The sequence below is a fragment of the Accipiter gentilis genome, chromosome 17, assembly GCF_929443795.1.
Source record: "Accipiter gentilis chromosome 17, bAccGen1.1, whole genome shotgun sequence".
In the NCBI taxonomy this organism is placed as follows: domain Eukaryota; kingdom Metazoa; phylum Chordata; class Aves; order Accipitriformes; family Accipitridae; genus Astur; species Astur gentilis.
Window position 1 is genome coordinate 30,699,765 of NC_064896.1, and position 12,355 is coordinate 30,712,119.

Genomic DNA, 12,355 nt, shown 5'->3' on the forward strand with positions numbered 1-12,355 from the left:
GGGCGGCGGGGTTTGTTGTTTTTGTTGCTTTTTTTTTTTTTTTTAAATGGGTCTGATAGGTTTTCTCGCTGTCACGTGATTGTTTTATTTCCATTTGGGGAAGAGGAAGGCCAGCAGGGTGCATCCCCATAAAGCAATATTTTCTCATCACATGCCAAAAAAAAAAAAAAAAAAAAAAAATGCAGCCAAGGAGCTCAGCGCTCCCCATCCCCCCCCACCCCTGCCTGGGCAAACCACACCATGCGGGGGCCCACAAAACTTCAGGCACTACTTGACTTTCTCTACGGCAATATCTCTCCCGTGGCCTCTGCACAGCCACACCATTGGGTTTTTTATTATTATTAGCCATTTTAAAAACGAGGAATAAAAGGATATTTAATGAGCCACCCTGGCAGGCATCCGTGTGTTTTGTTTAGCGTCCAGGGACAGAGGAGCCCCTGAAGGGCTCCAGTCCTTCAGGGTCTCGGCCTTCCCTCCCTCCTCTCAAGGGGGAGAGTAAAGGGGGCCCAAGCAGAGCTGAGCCTGGCCCCATTTCGGGGAGGAATCTCCTCAGGGTGCTTTTGGGCAAACTCTGCTCCTAAAGAAGGTACATTTTTTTTCAGGGTGTGAGGAAAGTGGTTCTAGGGAAGGTGTTGAAGGGGCTGCTAAGGCTCAGGATCCTGCACAAGGTGCTGGGACCAAAGGAGGACCTTGGCATTGTGCTGTGACTGCTGCTGGAGCTCCTGGGGCCCGTGACAGCAGCCCTGGGCACTCTGCCAGGAACCACCTCTGTGTGGGGACACAGTGCCTCTCCAGGGTCACTCCTGTCCTTGCCAGGCCTGGGAGTTTCAGGGTAGAGGAGCGCAGAGCCCCTCAACCCAGCCCAGCAGCCAAAGCCAAGGTAGGACCCCACCTCAACCCTGCTTGGGGTGTGAGCTCGGCCACGATCCTCCATCCCAGGCCACAGTGTGTTGGGACAGTGCTGATCCCACACGCCCCACCAGACTGCCCCAGTCTTGGCTCCTCACCTCGCCGTGACAGCTGAGGGTTGTAGCAGCCACTGCCACCAGCCCCTCCTCAGAGCAGAGACTTTAATTAAAAGGTGACTAAAAAAAGAGAGACCCCTGATGCACCAGGTTGTTTTGGTAAAAAAGGCCAAGGTCGGCAACCCCAGTGCCAGCAGAGTCCGTGTCCCCTGGTCCTGGCTGGCTGCACAATGCAAGTGGGGGGCTGTGGGGGTGTCCTCTCTGCCAGAGGTGGGGGTGGGGGGAACAGGCCAGCCTGAGCCCCCCTGCCGAGCGCTGTGGGAGGAACGAGTCCCTCCCAGGTCAGTCAGGGCTGTTCCCGTCGGCTGGGGGATTCCCGGGGCGGCGCCGGCGTGGCCTCACCGCAAGCTGCTGCTGCTGCTGGCCTGGGAGCTGCCCACCCCCGGGTGCTCCGGGCTGTGCCGGTTCTGCGGAGGAAGGACAAGACGCGTATCCCTTGAGACCTCCTGCTCGACAGCAGCACCCCCGGGGACGGCCACTCACTGGCTCCGGGTGCTGCTGCTGCCTGGGCCAAGCTTGCTGCCTGACAGCCCCTGGGGTGGGCACGGGCTGGGAGTCAGACCCCGGCTTTCCGCACCCACCTTCTTTTTCTTCTTCTCTTTCTTTTTCCTCTTCCGTTCTGGATCCTCCTCTTTTTTCTTCTTTTTCTTCTTGTGGTCGGAGTCCGAGGGGGTTTCTGGAGACATGAGAGTGTCAGATGAGCTGGGCATCCTCCAGGGCGGGACAGAAGAGGGGGCAGCTGCGGCAGCGTGGCGCAGCCCCTTACCTGGGGGGACAGGATCCTGGGTGCGGCTCTGCTTGTGCTTGTGCTTGTTCTTCTTCTTGGGCGGCTGGATGTGCATCAGCCGGCACTGCTCAGGCAGCTGGGGAGGGGAGATGGGGCTGGTCAGGCCGGGCCGGGCACCCCCAAGCCCCACCGCCTCCAGTCCCAGCCGTCCGCCCCCCGGCTCTCAGCCCCCGGGGCTCACCGGGCCAGCATGGAGGCGGAAGCCCGTCAGCATGGTGCCGGTGAGGGGGGTGAAGGAGCTGCCGCAGATGGGGGGCTTCTCGATGAGGGAGCGCAGGCTGCTGTTGTCATGGGAGCCAGGCAGGTCTATCATGCCGGGCAGGTCAGGGAGGAAGTTGCTGAGCTTCTCCTTCACCTTCTTGCCGCAGAACTTGTTGTAGGCGTGCTCCAGGTTGTAGTGCGTGATCAGGTTGGTGCTGCCCGTCAGCTCCGTGGTGCCTGCGCCAGCCGCCCGCCGCGGGGAGGGGATGGGGTGCTGCTGCCGCCCAGCCGGGCCCCCCGCCCCACTTGCCTTCCCCGCCCCCCCGCCTGGGACCCCCCAGCCCCGCTCCGCTCCCCTGCCCAGGCCCCGGGACCACCTGGCCCTGCTCCCCGCCCCGGCGACCGCCCCCCCCCCGTCTCGATAGCCCTCCTCAGCCCAGCACTGGGACCCCCCCGGCCTCGTCGTTCCCCCCCCGCCGCCCAAGGCCCCATTTCCCCACTCGACAGCGAGCCGCTTGTGCTTCCGCTCCCTGCGCGCTCATTGGCCTGCCGCGCTGTCAGTTTGCGCCTCCCCGCCCCCCGTCCTCTCTCTTCATTGGCCCGTCGCGCCGCCAGTTACCGCCGCGCCCCCGCTCCGCCGCGCCGATTGGCCGAGAGCGGCGGCCGCCCCCCCGCCCCGCGGCCCCGCCCCGCACCTGGCAGCTCCCGCAGCAGGTAGAAAGGGCCGGCGGCGGCCTTGCGGGCCGCGTCCTCTCCCGGCGGCGGCGCGGCGGCGGCGGCGGGGGGCGGCGCGGCCCCGGCGCCCGGCGCCTTGGCGGGCCCGAAGCCCAGGGCGGCGGCGGCGGGCGGCGGCTCGGCCCCGCCGAACAGCGCCGAGAAGTTCTCCATCTTCCCGGCGTGCCCCGCGCGGGGCCGGCCCGCCGCCCCGCCCCGCCGCGATTGGCCGAGCGCCGCCCGCTGCCCCGGTTGCTACGGGAGACTCGGCCCCGGCCTTCCGATTGGCCGCTTCCCTCTTCCCCCCTCATTGGTCCGCCGGGGCACGGGAAGTGCTTGACAGCGCCGCTCGCTACTGGCCGGGGGGGAAGAAGTCCTGTCTGCCGCGGGCGAGCGGCCCAGTCGGAGCGGACGGACGGCGGCCGGGAGAGCGGAGGGGAAGATGGCGGTGGTGGCGCCGCTGCTGGCGTTGCTGTACTCGGTGCCGGGGCTGTGCCGCTGGCTAGCGCGGCCCTACTACCCGCTCTCCGCCCTGCTGGCCACCGCCTTCCTGCTCGTCCGCAAGGTCCCGCCGCTCTGCCAAGGGCTGCCCTCCCAGCGGGAGGACGGCAACCCCTGCGACTTCGACTGGGTGAGGCGGCCCGGCCTCGGCCCCGCGCCCCCGGGACGGGCCCTCCTCCGGGCCTGCACCCCCGGCCCACCCGCGGGAGCGAGAAGGCCCAGTAGTTGCTGGCATGGCTCCACCGGCGCCGTCCCGCTGCTGAGGGGCTCCCCGGGCACCGGCGGGGGGGGGCCGGGAGGCCGCGCCTGTCGTTGCAGGGGCCGGCCTTGCTGCCTCTCCCTCGGCATGCGGGAGGGAGGGAAAGGAGCTCTGGGAGGAGATGGGGAACCAGCAGGGACGCGGGGCCAGCAAGGCCTGGCATGGCTGCTGTTTTCGCTGTGCCAGGCTGGGCCAGGAGCAGCCTGGCTGTGGGAGGGCAGCACGGCTGCAGCCGGTGCTGGCTGGGTGCCACGGGTGCCTCCTGCTCAAAATGTCTCTCCTATCCTCCCAGCGGGAGGTGGAGATCCTCATGTTCCTCAGTGCCATCGTGATGATGAAGAACCGACGGTCCAGTGAGTTGGGGCCTGTGCTTGGGGGGTGGGTGTGGGGGGCTGTGGGGCTGCTCAGGGGGCCTCCCCCAGGGGGCCGGGTGGGTTGGGATCTGGAGGGTCAGATCTGGCCCTCCCACCAGATCCCCCCTGGTCTTCTGGGGGCACATGGCCCCGTCTTCTATCCTTCTCTCCCTCCCCCAGTCACCGTGGAGCAGCACATCGGGAACATCTTCATGTTCAGCAAAGTGGCAAATGCCATCCTCTTCTTCCGCCTCGACATCCGCATGGGCCTGCTCTACCTCACGCTCTGCATAGGTGAGACCTGCCGGGGCGGAATGCATAGCGCCAGGGGTAGCAGTGGTGCCCCCCTGCCCTCAGCACCCACTGTCCCCCCGTTCTCCGTGCCAGCTGGTTGGAAGGGCCAGAGGTCCCTCTTGCTGTGGGGCTGAGGCCTTGGATGCTGGACGAGGCTGCAGCTGTAAGGAGTCTCCATGGGTGAGAGGGGGGGCTCAGGAAGCACCTTGTGGGGGAAGCCTGCCTGTCCCGGGGCTCGCTCTCCTTTGGTTCCCCCCTGGGCTGCTCTGGGGAAGGAGGAGCCTCCTCCCAAACCCAGCCTGGGCCTTCCAGGTGCTGGGGGGGGCTCAGGGGTGCTGTCATTGCAGTGTTTCTGATGACCTGCAAGCCCCCCCTCTACATGGGCCCCGAGTACATCAAGTATTTCAGCGACAAGACCATAGATGTGAGTATCCTCCCCCTGGGAAGGTGCCGGGGGGCTCTGCCCACCGCCCCCCACTGAGCCCCCCGCTCTCATGGCAGGAGGAGCTGGACCGGGACAAGCGGGTGACCTGGATCGTTGAGTTCTTCGCCAACTGGTCCAGCGAGTGCCAGTCCTTCGCACCTATCTTCGCTGACCTCTCTCTCAAGTGAGCAGTGCCCGCCGGGGGCCTCGGCGAGTCGCGGGGCCAGGGCTCATGCCCAGCCTCTGCAGTCACCCGTGGCACTCGCGGCCGTTTGTCCCCGTCCTCCCCAGGTACAACTGCTCAGGGCTGCACTTTGGGAAGGTGGATGTTGGCCGGTACACGGACGTCAGCACCAGGTCTGGGGCGAGAGGACCCAGGCAGCAGGGCCTGGGGTGGGGCAGAGTCCCTGGGAGCCCCCCAGCCCCCCTCCAGCTGCCTGGGGGTCACCCATGGCCTCTCCCCTTCCCACTACAGGTACAAGGTCAGCACCTCACCCCTTACCAAGCAGCTGCCCACCCTCATCCTCTTCCAGGGCGGGACAGAGACCATGCGCCGGCCCCAGATAGACAAGAAGGGCCGGGCTGTGTCCTGGACCTTCTCTGAGGTGGGTGAGATGTTCTGGCCCCCCCCCCCCCCCCCCCCCCCAACTCTGGGGCAGGATGGGGCTCGGCAGCCAGCCCGTACCCTGGGAAGTGGTGGGCGGGGCTGCGGGGGCCCCCAGGGGTGCTAACGCTGCCTCTCGGCCACAGGAGAACGTGATCCGGGAGTTCAACCTGAACGAGCTCTACCAGAAGGCCAAGAAGCAGTCGAAGCCGCGGGAGGAGGGGCCCGAGGAGCCCCCCAGAGCGCAGGCAGCCGCCGGCCACCCTGATGGAGAGACCAAGAAGGAGAAGTAGGAGCTGCCCGGTGCTGTCACCCATCACCGCCTCACCCTCGGCCTGGTGGCACCGGCCCCCGGGGGCCCTGCCGGGGCTGCTCTGGCTGAGGGGAGCCGGTGAGGCCCCGGGCCGGGCAGTAGGACAGACCCCGCCCTCGGTTATCGCCCGTCCTTATCGCTGACAATAAATGGCCCGGGTCCGGGTCCCTGCCCGTGTCCGCGCTCTGTCCGTGCCCGGGGGCGAGGCCGCCTGGACCGCCGGGGGTGGGGCTTGCCGCCGGGGCTGAAGGCGCTGCGCTCTGATTGGCTGGCGCCGCGGCGCTGGCTGCACGGCGGGGAGGGCGGGCGGGCGGAACCACCGAGCCTGCCCGGGTGGGGAGGGTGTTACAGCGGCCCGGGCTGGCCCGCCGCCGCTGGCCCGGGCAGAGCGAGGCGGTCCCGCGAAGGCGTTCGGCGACGGAGGGGGGGGGGGGGCAGCCCGGTCCCCCAGCCCGCGGGGTCCGGAGGTCCGTTCATCCCCGACACCCTTCCTTCACCCACCCCTACCCCCCCAGGAGGCTCGCCTGAGTGGCGGAGGCCGGCACGGCGCCCCGCGATCCCGGCACGTGGTCGGCGCGGCGCAGCAGGTAGGAGGCGGCGCGGCGGCGCCGTTCCCCGGGAGCGGGACCCGGGCTGTCTTCCCGCCCCGTACCGGCCCCGGCCCTCGCCCTCTCCCCGCGCCGGCATCCCCGGGACCCCCACTCCCCACCGCAGGGTGCCAGTGGGGATCCGCGGGGATCTGCCTCTCCTGACCCCCTCCCAAAGCGGGATCCCCGTGGGCACACACCCCTCCCCCAACTGCGGGATCTCTGGAGCCCCACCCCGAGGCAGGACCCCCGCCACCCCCTCCCGCTCCCCACAGCGCGACCCCGCGGTAGCCTCTCCCCCGCCGTTGCCAGGTCCCGGCGGCTCTCCCAGGATGGCTCCCCGCCGGAGGAAGCGCGGGGCCCAGCAACCGGCGGCGGCCGAGGCACCGGAGGAGGCGGGCGCCCCCCAGAAGCGGGCTCGCGCCGAGGGCGAGAGCAGCCCGGGGGGGACCGGCCCCCGCGTCGTTATCGAGCACTGGTGAGCCGGCCCGGGTGCCAACGTGGAGGGGGGGGGGGTGGTGTCCCTGGGGTCCCCCCCCCCCGGAGGCCCTGACACCTCCCTCCCGTGTCTCCCCAGCAAGAGCTGACGGGTGTTCGGTCGCGAGGCGGCGGCGGTGAGCGCGGCCCTGCGGGGGGCCATGGCCCACCTCCCCGTAGACATCAACCCCCGGCAGCCGCGCAGGAACAGCTTCGAGGTGTCCCTGGTGAAGGAGGACGGCAGCAGTGAGTGCCAGGGGATGGGGGGGCGGCGGCGGGGGGGCGCCCGGGCACCCCTAACCCGCCCCCCTTTGCCCTCCCCAGCGGTGGAGCTGTGGAGCGGCATCAGGAAGGGGCCACCCCGCAAGCTGAAGTTCCCCCAGCCAGAGGTCGTGGTGGAAGCCCTGAAGAGCAGTTTGGCGTAGAGGTGGTGGGCAGGTGAGCGAGGATGGGGACGGGGACAGGCATGGGACAGGGACTGCATGCTGACTGCCCTCTCCCCATAGCAAGCTGGGAGCGGCACCCACGGCGCGAGCGTCCATGAAGAGGCGAGATGAAGTGGGGGGTACCCACCAGCCCCAGTCCCGTCTCCGATGCCGCAGCTCCGCCGCGAGCAGCCACTGCCAGCTCCCCCTGCATCCCGCCTTGTCCCCCCGCTATTCTCCAATAAAGTTTGGCAGCCCCGCAGCACAGCTCTGCCAGCTCCAATGCTTTATTTCAATACCGCACAGCCTCTTTGCCTGGGGTGAGGGCAGCCCTGCCTGCATTGCCCTGAGTGCAGGCAGCGGTGGGGGGGGCAGAGCTGGCCCCCCTAGGTGAGGATATCCACCTCCTCATCTGACTCAGACGAGGGGCAGGGCCAGACGCAGACGGTGCCGGGTGGCAGGCACGGCTCCACAGTTCCCACATCCACCTCCTCCTCCTCCTCGGGGTCACCTGAGGGGTCCCCCAGCGGAACCGCCTGCCTGCAGCCCTGCTGGGGTGTGGGGGGCACCTGGCCCTGCTTCCTCCAGGCTGCCCGGGGGGGCCGCTGGGGGGAGGAGGAGCACCTGCCCGCTTGCCCCAGTGCACCTGCACCCAGGAGGGGCTGTGATTCCATTGCCCCCACGTCACCTGCTGCCAGAGTGTCGGGTGCGGAGGGGGGCTGCTTCTCCTGTACCACCTCCCAGCACCCCCCACTCTCCACCTTCCGCAGTTTCACCCGCCCCACAGGGCCGGGGCTGGGGCGCGGAGTCCCCAGAGAGCATGGCCGCCCCCGTGGGGAGATACCGCTGCTCCCAGGGGGGACACCAGCACTGCCGGGCTCAGCCCTTCTACCCTCTGCCAGGGGGGAGCCACACTGGGGGGGGCGCAGGCAGGAGCGGTCGAGCTGCCGCTGGGGTCCTGGCCTCACCAGGCGTCCCCCCTGGAGCTGCAGCGACTCAAGCTCTGTGACGCGGAGGCGGCGGGCAGCTGCCAGCACCTCCTGCACCTCCTCCCGCGTGGCCTCCAGCTCAGCAGTGTAGAGGAAGCGCACCAGCTTGCGCAGCGCCCCAATCTTCAGCCCTGCCAGCTCCAGCACCACCCTGTGACCCCGGGGGGGCAGCTCCCGGCCCAGTCGCTCCATGAAGAAGGGGCTGCAGACGGAGAGGACACAGCAGTGGGCCACCACCGCCTCGCCTGCAAAGCAACAGCAGCCATCACCACCCTGCAGCTCCCCCTGCTCCTCCCTGGGGTTGCAGGCACACTGCCCGCAGGTCCCCTGAGGGCACCAGCACCTCTGTGGGCCACCCTGCCTGCTCACCTTCAGCCTGCAGGACCGCATCACAGAAGACATCCGCTCGCTGCTGCTGCTGGTGGAGGTGCTGGAAGGCCGTGCGGAGCAGGCGGGTGCTGCGGTAGAGCAGCCTCGGGGTGGCCGACGGAGAGCTCATGGGCACCCTGCAGAGACAGTGCAGCGCTGGGGACACGGGGACCAGCACCTGCCTCCCCCCCCTTTGGGCTGGTCCGAACGGTTTGGGACGGGGACGTAGTGGGGCCTGTGCAGGAGCACGGGTGCAGCCACGCAATCGTCCGCACAGTGGCACGGCCACCGAAGAGGCCCCGTGCACCTGCGCACCGGCCCACGCAGCCGTGCAACACCTCTGCAAAGCCACGCATGCCCGTGGGGCGGCCGGTGGGTCTGTGCAGCCTCGGCGCAACGCCCCACGTGCCCCCGCCAAGCCCCGGGGCTCCGTTCGGCCACCAGAGGGCGCGAGCCACGGCGATTCTGGGGGGGGGAACGGGGAGGGGGGTTTGGACCCTGCCGCCTGCCCCTCGGCCTGCCTCCGGTCAGAGGCGCGGCCGCAGGGCCCCGGGCCTGGGCCCACGCCCCGGGCGGGCAGGGCCGGGCCCGCCGCGTACCTGCCGGCGGGGGGTGGAGGCTGCCGCCGAGGTCCCGGGGGCCGAGGCCGAGGAGAGGACGAGAACGGGCACCGGCACCGGGCGCCGCGCCACCTCCCCACAGCACGCGCGCGCCTCGCGGCCGCAGCCTCGCGTGGCCCGGCGGCTGGTCCCGCCCAGCAGCGGCCCCGCCATTGGCCCACTGCCAGCCACTCGCACCCGGCCAGCCAATGGCGGCGCGGCCGGGGCTGTGGCGGGAAGGGGCGCGAGGGCGGGGCTGCCGCCGGGGGTGCCGGGGGCCGGGGCGGGGGTCGCCGCCATGGCGGGGGTGGCCCGAGCCCTCCCGGAGGCACCCCGCTGCCGTGGCTGGAGGGAGCTGGGGGGGGGGGGGCTGTGTCTGTCCTTGCGGCAGGAGGCTGCGGGTGGCAGAGCGGCCCGGGCGCCGTGGGGGTGCTGGCTGGGCGCCGGGGCAGCGCCCCCTCGCAGAGCTCCGGCGCCGGGGCCTTCCCGGTGCGCCCCTGGTCGTTTCCCTCAGCCTTCCTCCAGCCGTGCTGCCTCTGCACTGGCCAGAAGGCTGGAGGCAAAAGCTCACGGGCTACTGCAGAAATGGTGTTCCACCTGGGGTTTTGCCGACCGCAGCCCCTGGGCTCTGGAGCGCGTGGGGTGGCAGGCTGCGGGAGGGAAGCCCTGCTGCCGGCTGGCCTGCGGCCTCCTTGCCACCATCCCGCGGGGCAGGGGTGCAAGGAGGCGAGCAGGGGGACGTACGGCCCTGGCCTGGCATGCGCCCTCGCTTCTGCCGGTTTGAGCAAGCCACGGTTTGAGGAAAGAGCTCTGTGCCGCTCGCGGTGGTCCTCGCTATGGCGCTGAAGCACGCGAGGTGAATGACTGGGGAGCGTGCTGTCTGCAGAGCAGCTCTTCCTGACAGGGCAGCACTGGGGTTCATTAGTTCAGAGCCCTGCGCCGGGCCTTGTTTTGGATTTTCAAAATCTATTGTGGCCTTGCATGTGAGAAGGGGCTTTTTCACGGCTCTCTGACGCCTCTCTGGAGGAGCGGGGCGCGCACACAGACAGCGAGGCTTCTGAAGGGGAAGATTGATGGGGGGGGTCTTGGAAGCCGCCCTTCATGCAAACGATGCTGCCTACTTAGTCTGAAAGTATTTTGTCATTTTATAAAGCATCCATTGTAAAAACATCTGCGTCAGTCACTCCGCACACATGAACAACAATTATAATAATCCCAGCCCGATTGCCTGGAGATATTAGCTGTTCTTACAAACAACCAAAGTGGGCGGAAATTTCAAGAGCTGCAGAAGAATAGGAGTCTAAATTATACCATAGATTTTAAACCTACAAAGTTTTCAAATGCGGTATCATCCCCCGATATTTTCTATGGCTTCGCAGATGGATTTTCATCTGGTTTGACATGTGAGGGTGGCTTTTTTCCTCTGTTTTTGCTGCATGCAAAATGGACGCAAACCAAGAAAGTCCCTGATGATGGGTCTGGGCCAGCGGCTGCTGAGGTTAGTGGCAGTCTTTCCACTGACCTCGGGTGGCTTGGACCCTGGCCGTAAATACCAAGGGATACAGCAAAACAAGTAATTTCATATCAAAGTGCTATCATATGCTCATAAAAATAGAAGAAAAATAGAGATGTTTCCTCCCCCTGTCCCTTGAAATCTTTTGGAATTACAAGGACTGGAGCTGTCACTTGGAAACCTTCAATTCACCAGGAGCGGATGGATCCAGATGCCGATCGAGGGGCCTGACTGGCAATTTCAGAGCCTGACTCCTGCTGCCTCATGTTTTTAAATCCGTCCCCAGCCTGGTAATCCGCCTGCAGATCCACGTTGGCCCCCATGTCCTTGGTCCCATCCCTGGAAGATGCCCCATGGGAAGCACCTTCAGGGAAGACCTCTGCAACCCTACAGAAGACATGTGATCAGCCCTAGGACATGGTGAGCCATCTGGACTTCCCCACCGCTGTGTAATATTTTGTGTTGTGCCCCAACCACGCTGAGACAGCAGAGTAGGGAGAGGGGGAGTTTATTGAGTGGGCATCTGAAGCGAAGCTGAGAGCTCAGCCAAGGCTGAGGTGCAAGCAGATGCTCTGACGGGGACCCTGCAAGTAGGGGGGGGCATCAGCAGTGGAAATATTGCTTTCCTGCCAGGTGGGCTAACCAGGGCAGAGACATCAAGGGAAAGACACAGAGCCAGGGTGAAGAGAAATTAACAAAATCCCAAGGTGCTGGTATCAGAGGACTTCCCCTTGCCACCAGCAGGTCAGGCAATGTCCCGAGTACTGGAGAAGTCCAAATCTTCGGTGTTGGCTCAGGGACAGGACTCGCTCCCCTCATCCAAGCTCACCTGGTGCCTGTACAGCCCTGGTGCAAAGGGAGACAGAAGGGCTGCCCTCGCTTTGCCTGCTTCACCAAGAGCGCCAGTTGTCAGGAGGGGAGAAATGCCCAGCACCTCCTCTCCTCCCTTTCATGGGACTTGAGAAATCCCCTCCCAGGCTAGGAGCAGAGACTGAGGTGTTCACCTGGCCACCTTGCTCCAGCTGTGGAGGAACGAGCAGCATTTGCTTGTCCACCCCAGGGAGGATGCCGAGGCATGGCTGGGCTCTTCCCTCCAGTTTGTGCCCCTCTGTGTCCCTCTTCCTACTCCTGAGGCTGTCCCAGAGGCAGGGGTGATAAAAGGGCGAGCAACCCATATCCGTCCCTGTCCTGGGACACACTTGAGTCTCCCAGCGGCTCCTCTGTCCGCAGGAGGAGCAGAGCATGGGTGCTGCGGCCACCTCCTTGGATGGGGGTGAACACGCACCCTGCACCCCTGGCAGTGAGCACAGGGGGTTAGGGGGCCCCGTAGGCTCTTGAGCTGGCAGATGACAGGAGACACGAAGCCCCCCAGCTCCAGAGCATTAGTTATGCTCACACTGTGCAAAACAGCTCCCACGTGTCCTCCCGTGAAAGGGTAGAGTTCACCCTTGCTGCATGAGCCTCCCCGGCCTACGGAAAGTGCTTTTGAGGTGGAACGTGGCACAGATACTCCTCTGCCTCATGGGTCCACCACGGACAATGGGATCCTGATGTCCTGCAGAGGCGGCCCTACAGCCTGGACCAGAGCCATCCCGTGGGTAGCCTGGTGTGTCCCGTGACTGCGCAGGACCAGAGGCCCAGGGGCGGCTGTGGGAAAGGGTGGCAGTCACGTTCCCTGTGACCAGGGCAGAGCACACGGCGGGCTCGGGCTGGTGGAAAAGTCTGCAGGCCTGCCGGCGGGACAGGCCACCTCTGAGCCAGGCTCAGCACTCCTGGAGGGTGCTCTGTCCCAGCAGAACCACTTCTGGGCTGCGACACACAACCCCAGGCCCAGCACAGGCAACGGGCCCTCTGCTTTTAGGCGGTTTTAGTGTTTCACAGAGGCGACAGCACTAATCCCTGTGACGCAAAGCCCACTCCT

General features: G+C 66.7%; 4 protein-coding genes across 4 annotated transcripts; 2 read left to right on the top strand and 2 right to left on the bottom strand.

Moving 5' to 3' along the window:
* Positions 1-60: 60 nt before the first annotated feature.
* MED19 (mediator complex subunit 19) lies at positions 61-2,929 on the bottom strand. The gene is made up of 5 exons (XM_049820209.1): positions 2,709-2,929; positions 1,994-2,250; positions 1,792-1,888; positions 1,607-1,701; positions 61-1,432 (listed from the first exon to the last, which is right to left on the bottom strand). Exons 1-5 carry the CDS (start codon positions 2,899-2,901, stop codon positions 1,364-1,366), a joined length of 711 nt encoding a protein of 236 aa, XP_049676166.1. The 5' UTR covers positions 2,902-2,929; the 3' UTR covers positions 61-1,363.
* A 107-nt stretch (positions 2,930-3,036) lies between these two features.
* TMX2 (thioredoxin related transmembrane protein 2) lies at positions 3,037-5,656 on the top strand. Its single transcript, XM_049820206.1, has 8 exons — positions 3,037-3,358; positions 3,780-3,840; positions 4,021-4,134; positions 4,482-4,558; positions 4,636-4,742; positions 4,850-4,915; positions 5,034-5,163; positions 5,309-5,656. The coding sequence occupies exons 1-8, from the start codon at positions 3,170-3,172 to the stop codon at positions 5,453-5,455; spliced, it is 891 nt and encodes a 296-aa protein (XP_049676163.1). The 5' UTR covers positions 3,037-3,169; the 3' UTR covers positions 5,456-5,656.
* Positions 5,657-6,042: 386 nt separating this feature from the next.
* Positions 6,043-7,231, top strand: SELENOH (selenoprotein H). The gene is made up of 4 exons (XM_049820210.1): positions 6,043-6,540; positions 6,640-6,785; positions 6,864-6,977; positions 7,046-7,231. Exons 1-3 carry the CDS (start codon positions 6,395-6,397, stop codon positions 6,962-6,964), a joined length of 393 nt encoding a protein of 130 aa, XP_049676167.1. The 5' UTR covers positions 6,043-6,394; the 3' UTR covers positions 6,965-6,977; positions 7,046-7,231.
* A 119-nt stretch (positions 7,232-7,350) lies between these two features.
* BTBD18 (BTB domain containing 18) lies at positions 7,351-8,969 on the bottom strand. The gene is made up of 3 exons (XM_049821399.1): positions 8,922-8,969; positions 8,323-8,459; positions 7,351-8,198 (listed from the first exon to the last, which is right to left on the bottom strand). The coding sequence occupies exons 2-3, from the start codon at positions 8,450-8,452 to the stop codon at positions 7,351-7,353; spliced, it is 978 nt and encodes a 325-aa protein (XP_049677356.1). The 5' UTR covers positions 8,453-8,459; positions 8,922-8,969.
* Between the last annotated feature and the right edge of the window lie 3,386 nt (positions 8,970-12,355).